Source organism: Pseudorasbora parva, chromosome 8 (assembly GCF_024679245.1).
Source record: "Pseudorasbora parva isolate DD20220531a chromosome 8, ASM2467924v1, whole genome shotgun sequence".
Lineage (NCBI taxonomy): Eukaryota > Metazoa > Chordata > Actinopteri > Cypriniformes > Gobionidae > Pseudorasbora > Pseudorasbora parva.
The window spans coordinates 28,436,485-28,462,773 of record NC_090179.1 but is presented as its reverse complement, the minus strand read 5'-3'; the positions used below and the strand labels follow the sequence as shown (position 1 = coordinate 28,462,773).

The 26,289-nt window shown below is 38.9% G+C and overlaps 2 protein-coding genes across 2 annotated transcripts; one reads left to right on the top strand and one right to left on the bottom strand.

Moving 5' to 3' along the window:
• The first annotated feature begins 11 nt into the window (after positions 1 to 11).
• slc35f2l (info solute carrier family 35 member F2, like) lies at positions 12 to 5,976 on the top strand. The gene is made up of 8 exons (XM_067450630.1): positions 12 to 100; positions 310 to 485; positions 573 to 700; positions 1,146 to 1,305; positions 1,396 to 1,552; positions 1,648 to 1,700; positions 1,789 to 1,943; positions 3,724 to 5,976. The coding sequence occupies exons 1-8, from the start codon at positions 24 to 26 to the stop codon at positions 3,982 to 3,984; spliced, it is 1,167 nt and encodes a 388-aa protein (XP_067306731.1). The 5' UTR covers positions 12 to 23; the 3' UTR covers positions 3,985 to 5,976.
• On the bottom strand, positions 4,900 to 26,122 carry mnta (MAX network transcriptional repressor a). The gene is made up of 6 exons (XM_067450629.1): positions 25,848 to 26,122; positions 20,516 to 21,062; positions 20,339 to 20,380; positions 19,481 to 19,592; positions 8,539 to 8,731; positions 4,900 to 8,374 (listed from the first exon to the last, which is right to left on the bottom strand). The coding sequence occupies exons 1-6, from the start codon at positions 25,918 to 25,920 to the stop codon at positions 7,644 to 7,646; spliced, it is 1,698 nt and encodes a 565-aa protein (XP_067306730.1). The 5' UTR covers positions 25,921 to 26,122; the 3' UTR covers positions 4,900 to 7,643.
• Between the last annotated feature and the right edge of the window lie 167 nt (positions 26,123 to 26,289).

Here is a 26,289-nt window from a genome sequence, read left to right as displayed (position 1 = left end):
AGGCTCCCCAGAGGAGACACAAGATGCCTCAGGAGCAGCTGGACACTCTCTGCTATAAATTAAGAGAAGGACTTCCTAAATGGAGGGATATTTTCACATGGTGAGTGGGTGCAAGCTTACATGCAGTGGTGTATGTACAGTAAGTCTGGGGCTAATATACTATTTATACTGTGATAGTATTTGTTAATATTTTGAATATGTATGTGTGACCGCTAGTATGCCAGATGGTTGAGATGATTTATTAATAGTGCATGAATGACCATTCTCAAAACCAATATTGAAAGTTATTCAAGCAAATGTTCATTGCAGGCAACTGTTGAAAACTCTGCTGATGGGTCAAGGCCTCTCAGCACTGATCTGTGGGACTGCTGTGACCTCTCAGTATTTGGCATCCATTTATTACCTTAATACACCCATGCTGCAGAGCTTTATTAACTACAGCCTCCTAGGCATCACTTACACCATGACACTTATCTTCAGAAGAGGTATTTCATCATGAATATATCATTAAATATTTGTTGCGTTTCATTCTTTGGGCATGTAATATTCAGGATGCCTCTCTTTTAATGTAGGTGATGGCAATATTTTGCAGATATTAAAGACAAAATGGTGGAAGTATCTATTGTTGGGACTGACCGACGTAGAGGCAAATTACGCAGTGGTGAAAGCATACCAGTACACCACATTAACTAGCATACAGGTGACAGCTTTTTCTTAACAGCACATTTATTGAAAACTACCATTCAAAAGTTCTTTAGGGTCTGTAAAGATTTTTTATTTAAAAGAAGTCTCTTATGCTCACCAAGACTGCATTCATTTGATCAAAAATAAACTATTAAAGTAACTGTTTTCTATTTAATACATTTTAAAATCTAGTTACTTTACTAAGCTGAATATTAAGTGTCACCTGATCCTTCAGAAATCATTCTAATATGCTGATCTGGTGCTCAAGAAAGAGTAGTAATGTTAAAAACAGTTGCTTAGTATTTTTGTGGAATTAAAGTATGCTTAGTAAAATGTTTATGTATGTTCAGAATTTACTGAATTCAAGACGGCACTTGTAACACAATGCAAAAGCAGAATGTGATTAAAATTCTCAAATCAAGTTGTTGTTTGACTAACTGACCTTGCCGACTGCATTTCAGTTGCTGGACTGCTTTATTATCCCGGTTTTGATGATCTTGTCCTGGTTCTTCCTGAAGACCCGCTATAGGATCATTCACTATGTAGCTGTATGCATATGTCTGGCTGGGGTAGGAGCCATGGTGGGAGCGGACATCTTAGCTGGCCAGGACCTGGGATCAAGTGAGGAGCAAGCTGCTTCTCTAGATCATAATTTAGCATATAACATAACATAAGTGAAAACGTGCCCATTGTATATTCCTGTGTCAACAGACAGTGACATTCTCCTCGGTGATGGTCTGGTTCTAGTCAGTGCCACTTTGTATGCCATCTCTAATGTGTGCCAAGAATACACGGTGAAGAATCAGGGCAGAGTGGAATTTCTGGGAATGGTCGGCCTCTTCGGGTCAATCATCAGTGGAATACAACTGTAAGATGTGTTGAGTGTGTCTGCAAGAAAACACTAGAGCTGTTATTAAAATTCAGCGCTACATCATCTAAACTGTTGTATTTTGTCACTTGCAGAGGGATTCTCGAACATAATGAAGTGTCTAAAATTCAGTGGACATGGGAAATTGGTAAGTAGGCTACAGCAATGTGAAATGGAAAGTTTTAATTTACGTCAATGACCTCATCTGAGGTTTGATTTTTGGGTTGTCTCCTCAGCTCTTCTCTTGGCTGGATATGCACTCTGCATGTATGGCTTCTATAGTTTCATGCCTGTGGTGATAAAGATGACCAGTGCCACAGCGGTTAATCTTTCCTTACTCACTGGAGACCTCTTCAGCCTGTTTTGTGGGCTCTTTTTGTTCCAATACACTGTGAGTAAAATACTTCACACACACGCATGCGCACGCACCCTGAGGGGATTAGCATATTACTGACATATTGTTTTAGACTTACTGATAAATATTATGATTAAAGGGTTAGTTCACCCAAAAATGAAAATAATGTCATTTATGACTCACCGTAATGTCGTTTCAAACCCCTAAGACCGCTGTTTATCTTCGGAACACAGTTTAAGATATTTTATATTTAGTCCGAGAGTTTTCTGTTCCTCCATTGAATGTATGTATGGTATACTGCCCTTTTCCAGAAAGGGAATATAAACATATTCAAATTAGTCAATATGTGACATCAGTTAGTTAATGTTGGTTAATTAGAATCTCTTGAAGCATCGAAAATGCATTTTGGTCCAAAAATAACAATAACTACGACTTTATTCAGCATTGTCTTCTCTTCTGTGTGTTTTTTTTAAACCTCAAATAAAGATTCAATGGTTATTAATCAGCATATTGATTCATGATTCTGATCGCGCGTTAAACTGCCAAACTGCTGAAATCACGTGTCATTGGCGATCTGAATCATGAATCAATGCGCTGATTAACTAACCCTTTAAACTTATTTAGAAGTACTTATTGCACAATGTAGCCTACACTTGTACTTTTTTTTTTTTGACAAATATTTTTATTGGAGGATCAAAGAAGTAACATTTTACAGGAGGTAAAACAGTTCTCCAGTTTCATTTTATCTTAAACAACTAGAACCCCCCCCCCCACACACACACAAAAAATAATAATAATAATAATTAAAATAAAAAAAATATATAAATTAGATTTAGCCACATTCTAGGATAGCATTTTTTCCCTTCTCTTCTCCCTTCTACAAAAAAGTTCTATAAAAATTTCTACAAGAGTTAAGAATTCACACACTAAAAAACAAGCACAGATCTGCATACACACATTTCAAAAGCAGTTGGTTTGTCAGGCTTTAAATGTACATTTTCAATGTAATTTAGTACATATTTAGTTGGACCTCAGGACTATTTCTGGAAAACTAAAGTGCATTGTTGCACTGGAAACGATATTCCCTGGTGGCTGTGGCCTCTTTCGGCAGGATAATGCACCCTGCCACAAAGCAAAAATGGTTAAGGAATAGTTTGAAGAGCACAACAATGAGTGTGAGCTGTTGAATTGGCCTCCAAATTCCCCAGATCTCAATCCAATCGAGCATCTGTTGGATGTGCTGAACAAACAAGTCCAATCCATGGAAGTCCCACCTCACAATTTACAGGAATTAAAGGATCTGCTGCTAACATCTCTGTGCCAGATACCACAGCACACCTTCAAGGGTCTAGTTTAGTCCATGACTCGATGGGTCAGGGCTGTTTTGGCAGCAAAAGGGGGACCAACAGCATATTAGGAAGTCAAAGTTATGCCTGACGCATTTTATTTTTGTGATGTCAAAGCTGATTTTTCAGCATCATTACTCCAGTCGACAGTGTCACATGGTCCTTCAGAAGTCATTCTAATATTCTGATTATCTGCTCAATAAATATTTCTTATTATCATCAGCACAGTTGTAAATAATGTAGGTCTCATTTTGCTGTTGGGTTCTCCAATACTGACATCAGTATCTAGATGTGTCCCTGTATTCTTATCTCAAATATTCCAGGTCATTGTGACATGAATATTTATATTTGTGACGGTCATGTCCTCTGCTTATTTTTTGACCTTCCTCATTAAAAAAGGATCTTAGTAATGCCCAGTATTTTTTAAGTAAATATTTCAGTCCCGTCTCACCTGATCTGTTCTTCCTCAGTTCTCAGGACTGTATATCGTGTCACTGGTGGGGATTCTCATTGGTTTCATCATGTTTAACACCGTCCCCACACTGAACCGAGCTCTTGCCCCGGCGTCTGATGAGGAAGGTTGTGACAATCACGCCGCAGTGTCGGATAACAGCAGCATTCAAGGCTGTGCAGATGAGATAAGCTGTGCACAAGCAGAGCAAGATCAAACCAAGAGCCGGCTGAATGAATCACAGTCAGCATGTGTTGTCATAAACAGTGTTAAAATGTAGTTTTGATAATGCTGTGATAAAACAACACACTAGAACTTTTTGTAGTTTATTGTCATTACATTTTAATGGTGGTTTATGAAAATTGTTCAAATGTGACCATGAGGGAAATTGTTGCGGAGAATATGATGCAAATGTTATTATCTCATGACATTTTGTGTGGATAAATTATCTTGTTGTCCCAGTGGATTGGCGCTTCAAAACGTTCATAGAGATAAATCCATTATAAAATCCATATAAATTGAGTGGTTTAGTCCACATTTTCTGAAGAGACTTGATCGCTTTATATAAACAGATTGAATTTAGGCTTGAATTTACGTATAAACTTCTTGCATTAACCATTACATCAGTTGTGGTAAACGGAAGCATCAAGCATGGTCAAACATGTTCGCTTGATGTAGGAGAACCAATAAAGTTTGTTTTTGTGCGTCAAGCAAGTTTGTTGGCCAATGTTTATATGTGAATAAAGACTAAATGAACTGTGTTCATCATAAAAGCAATAAAAAAAAGGATAAAACCACTCAATTAGGGAATAGGTTTACAATTTCTTTATGAGCTTTTTGAGGTGTCTAAGCATAGTTGCACAGCTATGAAGTGGGGACAGAAAGCTTATATTTTTTTCAAAAATGAAAATTGTTATTTACTTATCCTCATGGTGCTACAAACCTGGTATGGTTTTCTTTCATTTGTGGAACATACATTTTATTTTGTGAAATGTCCCAAAGTTGGAGGTCAAAGGGCTCCAAAGTTGTTTGCTCTTAATATACTTCAAAATATGTTTTAATTTTATAAGATACGAAAGAACATCATACAGATTTAGAAATGAATGACTGACTTTCATTTTTGGGTTAACTATCCCTTTAAATGTTCTATTTGACTGTCAAATTATTTGAAGTCTCCACAAAACAAGTAAACGCATCAAGATTTATTTATTTTTATTTAACATTTGTTCTTTTGTTTATTTTTGCTCCTCTTATAACATAATGGACAGTTAGGTCTACGCAGCCCCAAATTTACAGGCTATATACAACTTAAACTTTCTCCATAGGGAAAACACACTATATATATGCGCATATATATATAATATCAGTGTGGAAAGAGGTCTGAAAAGTTGCCCCAACATATATAGAACTGTACATGGTCCCAGAAATGTAAAAGAACATATTTTAAAAGGTTAGCACTGAAACAGGAATCATCCATCTACATGCGACAACAGCCACGTCAATTCATCTAACCATGTGTACATCCTACTGTAAATACACAAAACGTACAACCAAAAAAAAAAGTTTAATGCGTTCTCACACGCTTACAGAAGCAAAACAAATGCAGGGACTCGTGCGCAACATAACGCTAGTGTGATTTGTAAACCTGGTTTGCTCTTATTGGGACAACCGACATGGGATCACAGTGTTAGTTTCGAATCCAATCTCTTTGTACACACAGGCTATGCTCTACCTGCAGGTCAGTGCGGCTAAATACAGACATCGTCCATTCACCCTTCAGCATCTCTCAAACTGTCCTGAAAGACTAAAAATGCTCATTTAAGGAACACGAGGTGACATCCATCCATCTTCCAATTGCACCAGAACATAATTAGTCACAAAAACAGACATAAAACCTCTTTGAGATGCATTCGCAACACACACACACACACGCTTTTGTGAGGACATTCATTGACACAATGCAATCTCTAGCTCCTATACCCTAACCACCTCAACTAACTGTCTAACCCGAACCCTTAACCTAATTATAACCTTATCACTAAGACCAAGTCTTGACCCTCAAACCGGCCTTTAAAGGGGTCTCAGAAAGTGAGAATCTGCCAAAATATTCTCACTTTACTCTATTTGTCCTCACTCTGATGGTCTAAAAGTCAAACTGGTCCTCACAAAAATAGTACACACACACACACACACACACACACACACACACACACACACACACACACACACACACACACACACACACACACACACACACACACACACACACACAGAGTAAATTAATGCATGTCAAACACTCATGACATCTGTTACATGCATACATTTATCACCAGTGGCAAGATGAAGGCATTGAATGTGTTGGAATACATTCGCTAACATCGTTTGCGCTGCTGCAAACTGATGGCTATCTAATAAGTAACCCTCAGCGAATGGGCAGCACATACACCACTCAGCTGGATATAATTTGGTGGCCTAGTTAGTGAATAACTTAGGGTGCAGTTGCAACAAGAGAACAATAGGGTCTGTGCAGCATTGAACAGGACTCCAGATTGACAATGTTAAAAGGCACTGCTGTCAGATTCCCAATAACTCACGTGACAGTCACAGAACAAGAGTGTCTATGCCAGCTAGAGCACTACAGATACATCATGTAAACTCTGTAAAAATGATATTTTCTTCTAGAAACATCTCACATACGCTCCAGGTGTCTAAATCTAGAAGTCAACTACATGATACTGTACACAGCATAAAATATTTTCTTACTCAGTATTTTGTCTTGTTTTCCAGTACAAAGTATATTTGAGAAATAAAATTAACTTAACTAATAAAATAATAGTAAAGCAAGATTTTTTCTTTTACCCCATTGACAGATACTTTATTTCTTGTTTTAAGCATGAACTCACTTTATTAATTTTATTCAGGAAACAAGACTTAATAATCTCAAGTCAACTTCCTTCTGAAGTAAATGCATCTTGATTTAGGAATTTATAGATCATTTTTTTAGAGATTTGCAAAGGAAAACAAGACGAAAACACCAAGTAAGATTTTTTTTTGCAGTGTAGAATGATGTTAGGTCATGCATCAACTATAGATATAAAATACGACACCAAACTGACGAGGTAAGTTGATTTTAAAATGACAGTACACAAAGAAATTCGATTCTGTCACTATTTACTTATCTTCCTGCCGTTCCAATCTTGTATGACTTTCTTTATTCTGCAGGACACGAAAAGATTTTTTGGGAAAAAAATGATCTTGGTGGTTTTTAGTCCATACAATGAAAGTCAACAAGGTTTAATAATGTTTTAGAACCCATTGACCTTCATTGTATGGACAAAACAGTCCTTCATGTGTGTGTAAAGCAAGCCATACAGGTTGGAACAACATGAATAAAGTCTTTTATCTCTATATGGACTTCAAGAACTGGTTTGGGAATTACGTCAGACACAACACAGTACATTAAACCTGGTCTAATGGGAGCTGAGAAAAGTATTCACATGAGGTGTGCTGTTATTTCAGGAGAGGTATTATGGGGGCGTGCTTTAAAACAAGTCATTTAAACCAGTAGTCTCACACAATAGGCTGGCTGAGAGTCAGTTTAGGTTGGGGTCGGACCACAGTTTCATCATAATATACGCCGCTACAGCCTCAAACACACGGAGCAGCACACAAGCACTCTAAACTTTGCCTTTGCCCACACATAAAGATAAAACATCTCTTTTTGTCTTTTATTATATATCATTATATAGTATTAGACATTCAATAAATTTCTTTGAGTCACTTTTCGAGTCTTTATATACTTTCTTTTCATTTGGAATGTACTTAGTCCTGTAGCTTTATAGTTCGTTTTGATGCAGTGCTGCATGTGGCCGCAGTCTCAAATGGGGCGGATGTGGTCTAAGTGTCTATACTCTATCTAGGGGTCCGAATGTCAGCGCTTCAGGCCAGCTTTAGCGTGCTGACTGGGAAGGAGGGCATGGTCACCATGGTGACCGGGTTGAGGACGGTCTGACCCACCAGCTGAGGGTGATGGGTAACCACTTGAGCACCCACAGCCGTCTGCTTGCCAACCATGGCGGCTTGTGCGGCAGATGCCCCGGTGCCGTTCATCTGGCCGTGAGAGAGCGTGTGCGCGATGTGGCTCATGACCGCCGGTTGTGTGACCGTAACGGGCTGAGGGTAGATTGCAGGAAGGTGGGCGACAGTGATATGACTAATGGATTGAGGTCCGGGAGCCAGCTGCACCGAGCTCGAGGAGGAAGGGGCGATGTGGGCCACGTGCTTGGAGCCTGGCTGGATGACGTGATTGATGGTTTGGATGACGGAGGCGTGCGACGCCGATCCCGCGTGAGCAATGACGGAAGGCTGCAGGCTGGCTGTGGTCACTATATGGGTCTGTGGGGCCGGAGCAGATGGTGGGCCATTAAGAGCCTGTGCTGGCGTTGAGGACAAAGCAGGAGCTGTGATCGGTGCAGCGGCGGCAACGGGGGATAGTTGAGCCGAGGGAATCGGGGACATAGTTTTAGACTGTTTGTGTGGGATGGAGATGATGGACAACGCAGAATGAGACTTTAACTCTGGCGGGAGCACAGCAGGCACTTTGAGTAAGGCGTTGGCCGTGGCAGATAAGCTATCGTCTTCAATATCATCATCGATGTTGTCCTCACCTTCTGTAGAGACAACAACAAAATAAAAAGGGTCAGAAACTATTAATGGATCGGTTTGAGATTATAAACAATTAAAGGATCAAACTGTATTGCTCCGTGGTAACTGACAGATATAGGGCTGTCAATAACCACGGATGCCTGCAGACAAACCCTTTTGCAAGACTAACCTGAGGCAGTAGAGGTAGAGGCCTGGTCATCATCTGGTTGCACGGTCTGTCGAAGAATGCGGTCAATCTCAATAACATCAAATCGCTGACTCAGCTCATTCTTCAGTTCAGCCAGTCTCTGCTGCAAAGCGATTTTCTCCCGTGCCAAGCGCTCCATCTCATGTTCGTAGTCTTTCTCCTTCCTCTTCAGAGTCTACAAGGGGAAGATGGAGAAATAAACAAGTGAGCATTTATCCCACCCATTAAGATAAATGAATATAATAATTCATATCACATATATAAACTTTACACACATACACAGACACAGTTTTGTGTGTAACTTGTGTTACGTAATACTTTTCTTGTCCCCATGTTGAATGAATTCAGGATTGAGGATCAGAGGCTTTGTGCGCACTGTCTAAAGTCCACAGTATACTTTGTTTTTTAACGCGTACACGAGCGTACGTGCAGTCAAATGCACGTCTTGCAAATTATACATCTTTTGACGTGTACACAGCCGTTTGATGCATGTGGAGTTGAGCAATCTCTTGCCATGAGTTACAACCCATGTAAATAGAGCAAAAAAATAAATGCAGATGTGCAACTTACAAACGTACAAAGTATGTGCGGTTAGAAAAATCCAGTGGTGTGCGTACAGTACTCTTCTGATGACGGAATTCACATCATGCACACTGTGCACTGGTGGACCAGACCGTCCTCAACATGGTCACCATGCCCTCCTTCCCCGTCAGCATGCTAAAGCTAGCCTGAAGTATACTTTGGCCTTGTGCATGATGCTTATTGTAGTTCTAGACTAAATGTGAGTATGCATTTACTCATCTTGCCCAAAAGATTCAGTATTCCTCAAAATGATTAAAAACAGTGAAGTACAAATTCAGAACATTACGCAAACCTGCAATAATTAAACATTAAATTACACAAATATAATATAATCTCACTTTATTAAGCAATGTCTTCGCTGCTGACCTTGGAAGATCCATTTGAACCATACTAATAAGCAGAAATTACACTATATAAACATCACATTTGTTTAATTTTTCTATTTCATAGCTGAAGTAAGTGTGTTCTCTGTTCTTTCATTCTTCTCCTGTGTCCTATTCTTCCGCTGTCCCGAATGGCACTTTTGGTGTGAAGAGGCCTTTACATTTGCCAAAAATAGAACTTTATATATAGTTAACTGTTAAATCTCATATATGCATTTGTGCACACAAATCTCTATATAAAATAATGATTTCATTTTCACAAGATACAAGACTCTGGTCATCCTGGTAAGGGATTATATCTCTTACTCATATCCTAATAAAGCACAATCAAGGCTGCAAAAATGAATGTTATTTCTTATAAGGAAGCATAAGGGAATGTGCCGTAATCATTTATAGGCATAGAGGCAAGTTCCTTCTCCTTCCTGGACGTCTCGGTCAAGCGCACACCTCCCCCACCGTCTGTTTTTCTTTCATCAGAGCCCTACCATGGCCACTCGTACTCTCATACCCGTACAAACACGTGGATTACCCAAAGCATGACAGCACCTCCCACTTCTGGGAAGGCATTCACTTGGTGTGCACGAGTGCACACGCTGAGTAACATCAGTGGGTGGAGCTCATGACGCAGGAGCTCGGCCAATCACAAGTGGACATCTGTGAGCGTGCCGAACAAGAGTACATTTCTACCTACCCACATAAACACAGTGATCCAACTTCAGAAACATGAGGTAAACTGTAGATCAGAGAAACATGAAGCTCCAAACACACACATTGAGTGAGAGGGCAGGGACAGAGGGCGAGGCATTGCACACATTGGGCAGGGCCTAAGCGACCCAGTTTCCCTGCACTGTCAGCTGACGCATGAGAAACAAACAGGCAATGAGGACACAGCAGTAGCTAAGGCCCTAAGAGGATGGATAGCGAGAGATTAGGGGTCTGTGCACAAACAAGGGGAACTACACTACACTACACTAAAATCATGCTCAGTGCTGTATCTGACGGGTGAACATAATGAAATGTGATGTTTCTTAAAAAAATTAAAAATACAAATCACACAGTTAGCTAACAATGTATTAATAAACAATGTAATAATTTAAGGCAGAAACAACAGGCTCATTGAAGTAAAGAATACATGCTGTTAACAATGATTAGGGTATATAGAAAAGGTTTGTTGATAATCACGCAATGTATAAATATATTTTTATATATAATACTAATAATAATCAAATTCACAGTGCTCAACTCTCTGGGGACATTGTGAGAGTGATGATAGAAACTTTTTGAAAGAGACAGCTTGAACTGATTCAGAGACAAATTTAACTTACCATCTCTTTAAATCAAGACGCTATTAAATTATACTTGCACCCTGATCATTAAATGATCAGTAATGTGTTAAATGCTCATGAAAAGCATGTCTAATGACATGCTCTTTAGGAAACTCAAAGTGCAAATTCGAATTACTATGATATGTGCCGGAAAAATAATCGCATATCAAATATAATACATTTAAAGACACACTAACCCTCAAACTATGAGCAATGACAATGGTTGGGGACACACATATCACACAGCCCATCCTTTTCCTACACCACGTGCGCTGGACAAGCATGGCCCTGCAGAAACAACAACAGCGTGGAAACAAGATCCAGGCCAGTCATTTGATATGGGCACAGGTGTATGTAGATCGCAAGACAGAAGATAAAGAAGGGCTTCCAGCTTGACCCTGGGTCGATAAGGTCTGTTCTTCTGCACTCTCGTAAAAACTGACAGGTCACTAGGCCAATTGTTACACGCCACTTCCTTTGCAGACCCCAAAGTGCCCTTTTGCCTCTCAGAATCGCCATCATAGAGGCTGCTTCATTTCAGTAGACTGACCAATATATTCCAAAGTCACAAAGAAATGACAACAGTTTACCTTTCATTAGGAATAATTTTACAATCGATACCGATACTCTGAAATAAGACATACTCCATGACATATGGGGCCGACAAACGCAACCTCTGTAGGACGTAGACTTCGAAAATGAGACAGCCTTTGTCTCAGCAAATTACTCGACTGTTGTCAAGGCAACAGCTGAAAACCGTCCCAGTTGCCGTGGTAACGGGTACGGTGAGCGGGCAGCGGAGTGTGACAGCGTGAGCATGTGCTGTCTGCACCGGGCAGCAGTATAAAAAGCCTGTTTGATTGAGCACCTCTCAGTGGCTCCATTTATAGGTCTAGTGTGCAGGACAGAAGCTTAACGTAACAACATTAACAGAAGGAATCAGAGCAGCAGAACTTAAAATAGAAGGAAAATGTGTGACATCAACTGATCCTTCACTTAGCCCCGCTTTAAAAACATTGCTGACCGATATGACGGTAGCAACTGTTGCCGTCTGACATTTTCTCAGACAAGCTTTTGCTCTTTTTAAATATACACTATTGTTCAAAGGTTTGGTGTTGGTAATTTTGATTTTTTTTGTTTTGATTTTTTAAAATATAATTTATTCCTGTGAGGTCAAAGCTGTATTTCAGCATCATTACCCCAGTCTTCAGTGTCTCATGATCCTTCAGAAATTATTCTAATATTCTGATTTGGTGCTCAATAAACATTTCATATTAATGTTGAAAACAGTTGTGCTCCTTAATATTTTTGTGAAAAGCGTGATTCATTTTACTAAAGATTCTGTGATGAATAAAAAGTTCAAAACAAAATGTTTTGTGACATTATAAAATGTCCTTACTGTCACTTTCGATAATTGTTTTTTATTTGTTTTGTTTTTTTAATCTTACTGACCTCAAACTTTTGAACCGTATTGAACCCTATCAATAGAGGATCTGTGCATTCAATTTTAAAGTGTGATTTATAGAAAAATATGGAAAAACAGTTGCCAAATCACTTATAACAGTGAGGCAAAGTATTCATACATGATTAGTCTTTTTCCCAAATCACTTTACAGCATAATTTAACAATATGTTCAAAGACAAAACGGCAGATACATTTTTTTAACAATCTCATAATACATTCCAGCCCACGAGATTAATAGCCTGTCAATTATTACCACATTATAATCCCTTTATAAACCCAATTTACAAATGACTGGAAGTCATGTTCTTTACAGAACTCTCAGAACTACAAAAAAAAAAAAAAAAAGAAATCTATGGGATGTTCTGAGTTAGCAACAGTAACCAAGTGGGGTGGAGCATAGCGAAAATGTAATTCTATCCATAACCCTCCATTTGAAAGAAAAACCCACCTCATCAAAATAGTGCATGCTGATTGGCATAATGAGAAGTGAATCAACCAAATTCACAGCTAACTACATGAGTAACGCGAATAGCACTTTTACAGCCAGGTTGCTTCAACCAGACTAAATTTCTACCAGAACACAAATCTAGTACTGAATCTCAGTGCAAGCATTTCATAACATTATCTCCACATCCTACAAAAGCCGTCTCTAGTCTTTTTTTACAAGAGCGTCCTCCTTTCCCTGGGGGGCCAGCACATTCCTGGCTAGCTGTCTCCACCAGGCCCTCATGGACCCCACCTCCCACCACTGATGAGGCCTGCTGACAGCTCTCTGGTCTGCGTATTGCATCAGGCACAGCTCCAGCTGACAGCTGTGCATGCCTGCCTCTATCACACACACACACACTCACACACACGCACACACACACGCACGCCATCCTGCTCTACAAACACCCAAACCCACTAAACTCCTGATCCCCGGATCCCCAGATCCCCATTTCTTACCTCCTGCTCCCAGGACCGCTAAACCGTCTCCTGACTGAGTACGAGTGAGATGTTATCATCTTCAACATGGGAATAACAACATCTGGATGGTGTTTGAGTTGGAGATTCATATTCTAGTGGACATGGAGGTAAAATCAGGTCAGAGACTAGTGGCTGGCTGATATATATCGGCTAATACTTGACATTCTTTATTTATCAGCAATGACTGAGAAGTGTTTTTTTTTGCTTGGCCGATATGGGGGAAGCGGACTTTAAGTTTGACTGTGCTGAGAACACCAGGCATCTCAAGCTGTTATTGGGAACTTGCCACTTCCCTTCAACAACAGAAGAAACGTTGACAGCGGACGTAACCGCTGTCTTGAAGCTGAATAAGCTAAAAGTGGTCTCAATTGGACGCGACTGCTGCAAATCCATTTGTCCTTTGTGTCAAGTAACGCAAGCACTTGGAGTACAGCAGATATTGAACAGGGCTTCGGTTTACTATTGGAGATTTACCAGGTCGCACCGCATCCAGCACAGACAGAATCACTGATTATTGTTATTCGGCATGTCACGCCACTCATGTCTGGTGTAGGCACTGTGAAAGTGAAGAGTTTTCCATTGCAGGTTTTTCAATTTAAACTTTTTTTTTTAATTTCTATTTTTAGTGAAATTATTTGGTAGAGAGAGGTGAGGTGGGGTGGGGGGAGACAGACTTTTTAATATGTTTGTAGGGTTGTGTAACCAAAAAAGTTTGAGAACCACTGCTATAATAAATGTCTACGGTATAAATCGGTTAGGCTTTATCGGTCACCCTGCTCTCCAAGATGTCGGCATTGGGAATAATTAGGTTTCTCCAAGCGGCAACCTCCCCAGTTTCTTTTGAAGCCAATACGGAAGTACCTTAAACTGCAGTTCAGTGCAGGCTCCAGAAGGGAGCAGAATCTCATTGAGCCCCATGTAAAAATGCCCAACTTAACAGCAGAAAAAACATGTTTTTAGCCTGGTACAAATTGTGGTTTTGGTCTATATGGCTAATTTTGCCCTTCATGACAACTATGAGCGGGTGGAATTTATATGCATTTTTATTACTCGTTCGTTTACATTATATAAATCCTTAAAGTTCTGCATAATTAAGGGCGTGGCCACTTTGAGTGACAGGTGGATCGCCGTTTATCCGCTGTCTGTTAGTCATTGCGTCACCTAAGTTACGCCCACATTGCGCCTCTTTGCCCATTTTCTGTTATCCAGGCATGACACGTGATGACGCGCTGGCAAGATGGCAACGGCCAGCACGACCCTACTTTACACTTCAAAATGGCTCTTCAGAATCCTATTAGTGACGTCACAGACACTACATCCATATTATTTTACAGTCTATGGGTTTCTCACAAGCCGAGCACATGACCTCCCCCTCCCCCATTGGTCTGCTATCTTCAGTTACTCACTTAACGCCCCCATGACTATGCACATGCAAGTGTGCATTTGCGATGTCATGTTTATGCATATACAATTGTGCGTGCATATGATGGATTTGTATGAGGTAAAAATTAACCTGATGTTGTCACATGCAGTGTTAGATGGGGAAGGGGGGGGGTCCTGTGTTTGCAGACTCCATTCTGCAGAACAAAAGAAGGGAGAGAGAGAGCATATGAGCCACGTTGCAGCCACGCTCTTCCTCATAAACAAGCCTGCAGTGAAAGATATCCCATGACTTCAATTTGAGTCATTTGGTAACTCGGCCTGTTTAAGCACAGCTATAAATCTCACTGGTTCTCTGGTTTGACGTGGTGCTTAAAAAAAAGAGGAAGTCTTGTACTGCAGTTCATAATTGTGTGGAGACAGAGAAAGCTCAACCGACTACATATATTTCCTTTAACTGCCTCTGTTTGTTAATAGTTTGGGCCTGATTAAACGACACAATCTAGGATGTGGTCACGTCATACTTTTTTCACTTGCATGGATCCTGGCTCACTTAATTCCCTAGTGTAAATGAAACACCCACCCGTCCATATTTATATTGTTTTTATTGATTAGTCTAATGATTATTTAGTTTACAAATACACACACACACACACACACACACACACACACACACACACCGTTTTGTGCGACATGAGGATGAATAGATGACAGAATTTTCCATTTAAAGCAAATAATCAGCAGATGGTGCTGACATTTACCAAAGAATACTTGTTGAATCAGCTACATTGAAATTGCAGTGGTTTGTACAAAACAAATGGGTCTTTTAGCATGTGCAGTAGAAATCATGTGATCCTGTCCACAAGGACATGCCACTAGTTTCAGGAAAGCATGCTATAGATGACCAACTGACCCACATCGGTCTTACTCTACTGCTGACACACACTGCTACACAAAGACAGGAAATGAATCAGGTGGATTTCACAGGATTCCTTCTGGTTTGCACATCCTGATATGATCAATCACAATCCTGCTGATCGTAAGCCATTGAGGCTGACACAAACATAAATCCAGTGGATGTGATTCAGTGCACTAACATATAAAACTAACCTTGTAGATTTCACAATCCACCACAAACCATCCAAAAATAAGTACAAAAAAAGTCAATATTATTATCTGGCTTAAACAACACATCAGTCACACTCAGCCCTAAAACCTGATTTGTAAAACAGGTCTTGCAAGGTTCCTTAAATAAAAGGTAGCACCTAATACAGGGATGTGGCTAAACTAAGATGGAGCTCTACGAGTGTGCCGTGCTGCGGCAGGAACAGCAGCTGGCGGGGGGGCCGTCACGGGGTGGGGGTGACGTCACACGGCTCTGTCTAGCCATGTAGCCATGTGCTCGCTACTCATGTGGCCACGGCAGGGAATATGATGAACGAGAGACAGGGGGAAGGAGGAAAAAGGCACAGAGGGAGGGAGAAATGGAGGAGGAGGAGCTCTGAGCTTCTAGAAATGACATGCAGAGAACGGCAGGGAAACTCCTGAGACTTATCAGGACTGTAGGATAACATTTAAAGCAACCGTCACAATAATCTGCTCACTGACCTTAAATGTTATTATGAGACAGAGACAAGTATAGCATGAAAAATTAACATATATCTGCACATTGCAAAACAACATGAAGAATGAGTAAAAACCACAATGACTGCTGTGTGACTAGTTTGTCAAGAGTTCCCACGACAAGCAAATTTCTCTGAATATTCAGAGAAATGAAAGTTAAAGTTAAGAAAGTTAAGAAAAAAACGTTAAAATTCTTTTTATTATATACAGCTTTAATTAATTTTGATTTCAGTTTTAGTAAGTTTAGTACTTCAACTTATTTCGGTTATATTAAAAGTCTTCATCTATTATTTATATTGTATTTCTCATATATATCAATAACCAAAAACAATAAGTAGTGCAATATGGTTCCATTTGTTAACATGAGTTATTTAAATAACATCGCAAAATACTTCTAAAGCATTTAATGATTTTAGTTAATTCCAAAAACATTTACTAATACATGGCTAAAATCTAAAGTTGTCATCAGTTATCAGTTATTATTTAAAGAATGAGCTAACATAAACAAACAATTAACGTTGTATATTTAACGATTAATAAATACTTTTTTTCTGTGCTTTATTTCATTTCACTATATAGTTGAATAAATGTGCTCCAACATAATAATCTTAGTTAATTCCAACATTTACTAATACATTACTAAAATCTAAACTTGTATCTGTTATTATTTAAAGAATCTGAGCTAACATGAACAAAGAATTAACGTCGTATTTTTAACGATGAATAAATACTTTAACAATCGTATTGCTCATTGTTAATGCATTATCTAACATTAACTAAGGGGACCTTATTGTAAAGAGTTACCATTTTAGTTAACAATAACAACACTGGTATGTTGCCATCAGGCCTTAAAGGTCCCATTCTTCGCGATTCCATCTTTCAAACTTTAGTTACTGAAATGTTGCTGCTAGAGCATAAATAATACCTGTAAAATTATAAAGCTCAAAGTCAAGTCAATTATAAAGTTCAATGCCAAGCGAGATATTTTATTTAACAGAAGTTCCCTTTCAAAGCCTACAGCGAACGGCCGGTTTGGACTACAGCAGGAAGTGCAGGGATGTAATGATGTCACTAGAACCGTTTGTTGACTAACCCTCCGCCCACAAGAACATGCAAAAAAGGGGGCGTGGTCTTGTTGCTCTCCCACGTGGAGAAGAGCGCGCATTCAGCGCTTGCATCTCCCCGTTATGGTAAGAGGCGGGAACTTTCCGGGCAAAGTGCGCTAAGCTGCTGTCCAATCACAACACGGGAAGCGCTGGCCCAATCAGAACTCGTTACGCTTTTCTGAAGGAGGGACTTCATAGAACAAGGAAATCATCAGGCCGTTTTTAGGACAGAGGAAACAGCGCTGTACAGATAAGTCAATTGTGTGAAAAATACTGTTTTTTTTACACGCGAAACATGAACTCATGTTATATAGCACACTGTAAACATAATCAAAGCTTCGAAGACACGCGAAGAATGGGACCTTTAACAAATAACCATGGTAGCAATTTGTCCTGCAGAAATCACCATCAGTTATTTCACTTTGGGCGTCAAAAACAGAATTTGGCACAACGTTACATGAATATGTGAATCAGGTGTCATGAAGATCAATAAAATAAAGAGTAATCTCATCAAACAATCCTCTTATTCACTTCCAGAAGAAGCTGATTGGTCTATAAGGTGACAGTGGGAGGGGCCGTGGACCGGAGCGCATGAAGAGGCAGACGCGTGGAGGTGAGGCGCACGTGCCTGCCTCCGCCCATGGCCAGCGGCATGGACACACACTGTGCCAGCACCAGAGCCCATCGCAAAACACACGTACACACAAACACAACACTAATCATTAAAAGAGAAGCCCCGTGACCTGCAGGCACATGCTAATCTTTTAGTAGGAACTCAGAACAAAACAGAAAGGGAGAGAGATACTGGCTAGGAAACAGCTCAAATCACTGACTGGCTGGTTAAAAAAGAAAAAATAGAAATGAACTTCTCACAAACCTGTTATCCTGGAAAAACATTTAAAGACATTTAAAGATTTAAAGTAATTATTCAATGCCACCAATAATAATACATCCAGAGTGACTAACTAAACAAAACCTTACATTGCTGACTTTGTCACAGCGAGCTTTGAAAATACAGACAACACACTCTCCTTAAAGTTCATTAAATTCATTTAAGTTAATTGGTTTGTTCATACAGTATATGGACTGTGAATGTAAACAAACTGGTAAAAAAGAGAAAAAAAAGACTTAATTCTTTCACCTGAAAATACAATTATATGCTTATTAGTTTAGTTTAAATTAAGTAGTTAAATTAGAAATTATTTAACAAATTAATTACCAGTTAAAATTAATTAATGGGTCAATGCGATTACCCAAACTGACATTCGTTTTTTTTCTGTGCTTTATTTAATTTTACTATATAGTTGTTTTTTTAAACGATGTAGTTGCTATATTTGACTTTGTAGTTTCAAAATACTTTTATGATCCAAAGTCCAAAAATATGACTTTACAAGTACAACACACATATTCAAAAACCTTCCCAATATACTGATCTCATCGTGCAAAAAACCTAGCAAATGACGGGTTGTTTTCAACAGGCCATGTGCTTTAAATAAATACACCTTAAGCCTGGTTGAGCAACAGGCAGCAGAAAGCGGGAAAAGCGATAATGGGTCTCCTGGTCGGTCTGTCAAATCTACCAATGGCTAGAAGCAAGCGGCTTAAGGGAGGGGGCGGGTGACGGCGTTGGGGATCCAGTGACACGACTTCTGTTTCCACACTGCCCTAGTTTCCTGCACGTCTTGTGCCTCAGCTAAATCAAATCCTTTGATTTGATTGGATTTCTTCCTCTTCTTTAAAGGGTCTGCATGTAGGTGCGCGCATATGCGAACAAGGCGCTGGTTTAATCAGATAGAGCAAAGCTTATGGTTTTGGTTTACATGAAGCGTTGGCTAAGGGAAGGGTGCTCTGCTCACACTGCAGGAGAGCAGCAAACCATTTTCAAACAAATCCAACCAAGATCAACCAAAGGCGCAATGGAAATATCTCATTTTCAGCTCATAAATCTTCAGACCAAACCACTGCAACTAACAAACTTAAGACTGCTTCATCGTGTGTTATTTCCCCCTGCTCTTGCATTGTATATGTGTAAATATAAACCTCAAGGTCACATGACATGGGAAGAGATGTAGACATTGAACATCAGTGTTCTTACCTGAATGTATCTCAATGCACTTCTCAGAACGCTCAGATTGGAGGTCTTCTTTTCATCAACATTAGGGATGTTCTTCTTCAGAGTCTCAAAACACTCCTTTAAGTGTGCACGTCTAAGAACAGGAGATCATTTATAATTAGAGATGTTTCACATTCACTTATAAATCATGATTATAATATTTTATGAAATTTATACATTATAATGCACTTATTATTGGTAATAATTACTTAAGTATGACATTCCTATAACATTGTTAAATACATGAACAATAAAATACAACTACATATGAAACTAATTTATAAAAAACAACTACATATGAAACTAATATAATTATAAATGTAAACATTTGATATTTTATAACAATAACAAAAATATAAGAACTATAAAAGGCTAATAGCAATATCTGTTTTTGTTAAAATTGCATATCAGTCAATAGCAGACTTGTTTGAAACAACTTTATTTTTGGTGCAAAAATTATACTAGCGTTCAAAGGTTTGGGGTCGGTGTGTTTTTTCTTCTTCAAGAAAAGTATACTTTTATTCAGCAAGAACACATTAAATTGATTAAAAGTAAAAGAAAATACATTTAAGTGCCATTTCAAATAAATGCCGATCTTTTTTGCTTTCTATTGATTTAAAAAAAAAACGTAACGGTTTCCACAATATTTCTGTTTTTACAGTATTTTTGATCAAATAAATGAAGGTGAGAAGAAGAGACTTCTTCAAAAGCATTTAAAAATCTAACCCTCCCCAAACCTTTGAATGGTAGTGTACAACTTCCATCACCTTCTATGTAGAAAAGCACTGGGTGAAAGCCATTGAATAGTGGTAAACCAACAGCAAACAAAGATGACCTTACCTGTTTTTTTCAAGCTTATTGTGCACTTCTCTTGTTCCTGCCCTGTAAACACATCATACATGTCTTTAATAGTTAGCTACCAAACATGATACAATCTCACCGCCATAAAGGTTTTCATGTGATTCAGTCTTAAACATTGGTTAGCACGGTCAATGACGGCTTCACGCCCTCACTCACCCCCCAGGTCTTTTCTTGCCGTCCAAATTACGGTGGTCATCGGGGGGGCTGTGTTGGGCTGAAGGAGGTCCAGGCTGGGGGAGAAGTGCATGCTGTGAGGATGCGATGATGGAGCCTGGGAAGGTTTGGAGCTGCTGGGCCAGTTTGGTGCTATTGGACTGAGACAGTGTTGTGGTTTCTGCCTTCACCTGAGACGGGATGAGGGGGCGCTGGTGCAGTGCCTGGTGGTTTGGCAGCGAGTGGGCGTCTTTTCTGGGTGGCGTGAGGCGGGGTGCTGCCGACGGGCTAAGAGCTGTGGTGGGGGGTTGAGGGAGGGCAGGAGGAGCGGAGGATACCATCGGGATAGGGATGACCGTGATAGGCATGGTGGGGGGAGGGGGAGGAGGAAGAGGCTGGGCTGGGACAGCTATGTGGCGATGTTCGGGTCCGGACTCCTCCACCCAGGTCACATGGTTCATTCGAATGGGCTGAGTATAAGAGTTGACTTCTGCTCTCCGCTTCTCCGCCTCCTGTTCACGGCGCCGCCTTTCCTGAAGCTCATTCTCTTCTGTTGAAAGAAATATTGTACAATGTCACATATTGATACTTTCATAATAAACATTTATAAGGAATGTACCAATATTACAATTTTGGCTGATACTTATGAACCAACTATTTTCATGTTATGACTGATATAACCAATGAATGGCCAGATTTAAAATAAAATACATATTGTTTTAATAACCTAAAAATCAAACACTAAAAGTTTAAATTAGAATTTAAATTTAGGCAGCACAGAATTAATATTCACAGTACAAGAAACTAATATTCATTTTAAGATTTGTTAAAGATTACTTGTAACAGTGTTATGAAATTACTAGCGTTTTTAAAGATTACATTTAAGTGAGCGTTACATGACGAAATTTATTTTTATACTTTCAGTTTTAATTTTAATGTGTAAATTATGTTTTAGTTGTTTAGCTATGTAGGTTGTAATTTTTATAATTTTTCCATTTAGCTTTAACATTTTTTTTAATATTAGTAATTAATCTTGAACTAGTATTTCAGTTAGTTGCCAAGGCAACATTTCTAAATTTTGTTTACGTTTAAGTTTTTATTCTTATATTAATTATATTAGCTACGTCACTCCTTTTAATAGCAGTTGATACCAATAAATTAAAAAAGCCAAAAATCGATGCATAATGGTAAATTATTTTTCTAAAATTAAATGAAAGCTTTTATTCAGAGTTTACTCAAATCATTGCAAATTTGTAAAGCCAATATATCAGTCTATAAACATTAAAGTAACATCTATAGTAAAAATAAAATCTAAATGGACATCCTCTCTGTCTGCAGTCTCTCTCAGTGTGATCCAGTGAATAGCGTTCAAGGAAATGTAAGAGACTGGACTATATGTGGAACACTTCAGGCAACCTTTGACCTCACACATATGATGTGATGACATCTCATCTAAACTGGGGCATATAATGGAGGCAAGACAGCCAAAAATCAACATACGTCAATAAAGCAGCCTGAGATTATATCTGTCTCAGAGTCAATTCCTTTAAAGGAGCTTTTGTATGCATACAGACAAATAAGTGTTACTGGTTAACAATGGAGGATAGAGACTACACTGTCAGAGCACATTGTGTACAGGCTTCAGGCTAAAGTTTCTCTGGCCTAAATGGAAACACGATGCTAGGCCCCCTCCAAACCCACTCCCTTCTTCAGCAGGGCAACTCCAAAACACCACAGGACAGCCTTCTGAACCTTTGCCAAACCTTCAGCATCAATTTACATGCCACTGCAGCCTACTTGAAAGCGTTTCCCGAAAAGAACAGACATTGGAGACACGCAAACTATTTTTCACTCAGAGAGGAGAACTAGAAGTACATGTCATGCACTACAGGACTTCCACTGCTGTTCACTAGTAAAGCAATTAAGGAAGTTACATCCATTTTAGGAGAAAAGAATGCTCCCAGACTAAACTTGGGCTGAAAAACATTAATTTATTTAGTTTTCCCTGATATATATATATATATATATATATATATATATATATATATATATATATATATATATATATTACATATATAATATATTTTATTCCAGTGATGGCAAAGCTGAATTGTCAGGGGCCATTACTCTGAATTAACACTAAACTCACCTGATAAACTTTGCTAAAGTACTAAAGTACATTTAGATGTTAGCTCTATGTTGTGGGGCTGATGGAGAATTATCCTGATCAGCGGTTTTATGGTTAATCCAAGTCAAGCCATTCCAAAAGCTCTCTATACCTGGAGCATTGGTATAGGAAGAGGAGGAGTGCCTCCTCAAAACAATTGGGTGAGAAAATAATCCATATTACAAAAACAAAATGTGACATTAAAATGTCTATAAATTCAGACATTTCTAATAAAAAGCCTCTCTTCCCTCCCCTTAGCTCATTGAGTATTATCAGAACCCCTAAATTGTGCAGTGGTTGGGAGGTAACTGGGGGAAAGTAATGCTAGAGGAGCTAATGCCTATACCGCATTATGATTGGTTTGTACGATAAATCCCAGCTTGTGTTTGTACGTGTTCCTCGTTCGCGATTCAGCCTGAATGAACAACATTATAGCATTAATGGGAAAAATCATTAAAAATCAAGTAAACAACTCACCCACTTAGATATCACTGCTTTATGTCAGGTCAAAATCTAACTTGAAATGGCCTGATACCATGATGGCTTGGCTTTTTAGTGAGTAATCAGCTTGGTGAAAAAAAAAGGTACTTTAATTTTAATCTTTGTAGCTGAGATCAGTGTTTACCGATCTAGATGACTGATGAGACAAACATCAGTTCATAAATAAAAAGTTCTCACAGCTTGACTTGCCTCCTTAAAAGTGTATTACCAACATGACATACTACTGAACTTCATACTATCAGCCAAATAATATCAATTCAAACATTTAAAAAAATTATACTTGCAGTCTAATGCTACTTGTTAAAAAAAATCCTCTTATCCGCCCAGGGTAATAAAGAGGTCACAGGCATATATTATGATGAGGTTTCCCAGATAAAATAAAAAAACACAGGTGCGTCTGGAACATGAATCTCATTAGGGTGAAAAGCCAGATAGCATCAAATCATGTGCACTCAGAAGATAATAAGACCTTCAAGACAGGCATTCTTATTGTGTGTGTCAGCGAAGGGGGTGGTGAAAGTGTTTCAACCTAATCTCAGCCAATCACAGTGCAGCAATCCACCCTCAACCAGTCACCAGTCACCACTATGCTATTTGAACAGAGCAAGCTTCCTCCTGCTGAAAAGAGGTGGGTGTGTGGGTGTGTGTGTGTGTGTGTGAATGTCTAGTTCCTATGGAACCAAACAACCAATTACCAGAATACACAAGAAAGCACAACACACATGAAAAAGCAAGTCTTTCAAGTCATCAAGTCAACATTAACGAAATGTGACTGTTTAGTCACTCCCTTTCCTGAAAGTAGGGCTGTTAACAGCTGATTAATGAAATTATATATATTTCATATATATGTATATATATATGTATATATATATGTATATATATATATATATATATATATATATATATATATATATATATATATATATATATATATATATATGACACACACACACACACACACACACACAAGCTTTCAGGTGTTTCTTTACATAATTCCCCTGGACAACACCTGACTGTCCCAATTATTTTGGTATACTTATTTAACACATATGGAGTGAGGGCAAAGGGTAACTGCACGATGGCGGATGATGAACACTCATTTCCTGTGTTTTAAATGCAATTTCCAGCCCAGCTTAACAAACTGTTGTCAGAATGCTTTTACAGGGTCACATGCCAAATACAATTACAGTCAGCTGTGGTGAAATATACAGAAGTGAAACTAGCCGAGAAGATTTCTACCACACGCTCAGACTAGAGTAAAATGCATGCGTGTTAGTAAAAAAAACAAAACAAAAAAAAAACAAACAAAAAAAGAACATTTAAAGCCTGTGGCCAATGAGAGGCCATTTGTGGCAATAAATTAATAATAATTTAAGAATATATTTGTTATATTAAATGAGCAAAAATAAAGTCAGATGAAAAATAAATTAAGCAATGAGTTATAATTTGGATAAGTATATAAAAGTATTCAATTTAAATATGCAAATATAAAATATTATTTTATGTTCTCGCCAACTTTATGCAGCATGAAAAATAATGATATTATATATAGTTTTAAATTCAGTGATGCACAGAACTGCCTCCTGACTGGGAAATCAGTAATGCAACTATCAATCACTTCGTAATAACATACATTTTTCATTATTAAAAATCAAATCAAACATTATAAAACATTATTGTAATATTATCATTGCTCATCTGAATACTGCATTTTATTCATCAATATCTCAAATGATTGAATTAGTTCTCAATTGATTACTTGAACCTCAAAGTCAACAAGCTTGCCAGGGAAATTCTTCCTGAGAATGTAATCTTTCAATATTTTCTTGTTAGGCCTTATTATAAGAGCAACACGATGATCCAAAACTGCAGGAGTGCGTTATATAACTGCAGTACATTTTGGAAAAGCAAGCAGGGGGTTACTGTCCTACTTTCCCTCTGGTTGTAAACCCCCTCCCTGCACAGAGGAGCGCCTGGCGCGCACATGGAGGAAAGGGGGACGGCTCTGTCCACGCGGTTCTTACAAAGGGGGGTGGCTAAGATTGACACGTCACCAAAGCGCTTCCGAAAGCGCCAGCGGACGCATGCAGCGCGGGAGAGAAAACAATAGTGAGATAAATAAACCGTATACTATTGCACTGCAAAACATTCTGCAGAAAATTTGACAATACATTACAGCCATTCCTTCCTACAGAAAAATACATATGAGAGCCGCGTAATGTGATACTTAGTCATTATGTAAAGCGCAACTGGCACTCGCGCACGTACTTGTAAGCCACCGCCCTTTATAGCAAGCAGGTACGTTTTCTTACATCGACACTGCAATAAAGTGTTCAAATTACTAACTAACCCATCATTCAAAGCAGATAAACATACATTCAGTACATTTAATACGTGGCTGTCACTGTGCGAAAAACACGAGTTTACCACACTAGTAAGTAAGCGGATACTACACTGCAGTTTTGTAGTCTTGTTATTATTGGGTTATTCTTAATATAGTCTTGCATGTCACAGACTACGGCGAATCCTGTAATCACACAGCCTGTGACATCACATGCAACAATGTCTCATATTAATCTGCCACTCCATTAGGGTGCAACACTGACTCATTAAAGTGACCCTCTGCTTTTTATAGAGGACTGCGTCCACATATTTTTCCTTTCTTACCACGTGCTTTCTGTTGTTGCAGGGCTTGCAATTCCAAAAACTTCGCCGCCTCTAAAAGCGTCTCGATACTCATCTCCTTTTCGTGTTATGGTCCAGAAAACGATTGGAGAAATTAATTAAAACGTTAACAAGCGAGATTCAAACGCTTCTGCTCGGGATCCAATCTTGTCGTCTATAAAAAAATAATAAAATAAAAGGAAAGACGTGACTGGATCCCCCTTGAAGTCACTCTTCCACGCACGTAGAGGAGTCACAACAAGATGGCGGGTTATTCAGTCAACACATCGGGCCATTGTACAGACAGTTTGGCCCCGCCCCTCTTTCAATGACCCCGCCCCACACGCTGCTATTTCAAAACACGGAGATGGCCGTTCTTAATAATAAGCGCAAGTTTTCGTCAAATTATGACAAAATTCGACGTGACATAAGGTCAGTAATACAC

Excerpts from the sequence above, each read along its gene's own strand:
- slc35f2l (XM_067450630.1), top strand. The coding sequence starts at position 24 with ATGCCTCAGGAGCAGCTGGACACTCTCTGCTATAAATTAAGAGAAGGA. Across the intron at positions 486-572 it reads GACACTTATCTTCAGAAGAG|GTGATGGCAATATTTTGCAG; the intron begins GTATTTCATCAT and ends CTTTTAATGTAG. Across the intron at positions 1,306-1,395 it reads TGGCCAGGACCTGGGATCAA|ACAGTGACATTCTCCTCGGT; the intron begins GTGAGGAGCAAG and ends CTGTGTCAACAG.
- mnta (XM_067450629.1), bottom strand. The coding sequence starts at position 25,920 with ATGAGTATCGAGACGCTTTTAGAGGCGGCGAAGTTTTTGGAATTGCAA. Across the intron at positions 8,732-19,480 it reads GTGCATTGAGATACATTCAG|ACTCTGAAGAGGAAGGAGAA; the intron begins GTAAGAACACTG and ends TTCCCCTTGTAG. Across the intron at positions 8,375-8,538 it reads CTCTACCTCTACTGCCTCAG|AAGGTGAGGACAACATCGAT; the intron begins GTTAGTCTTGCA and ends TTGTCTCTACAG.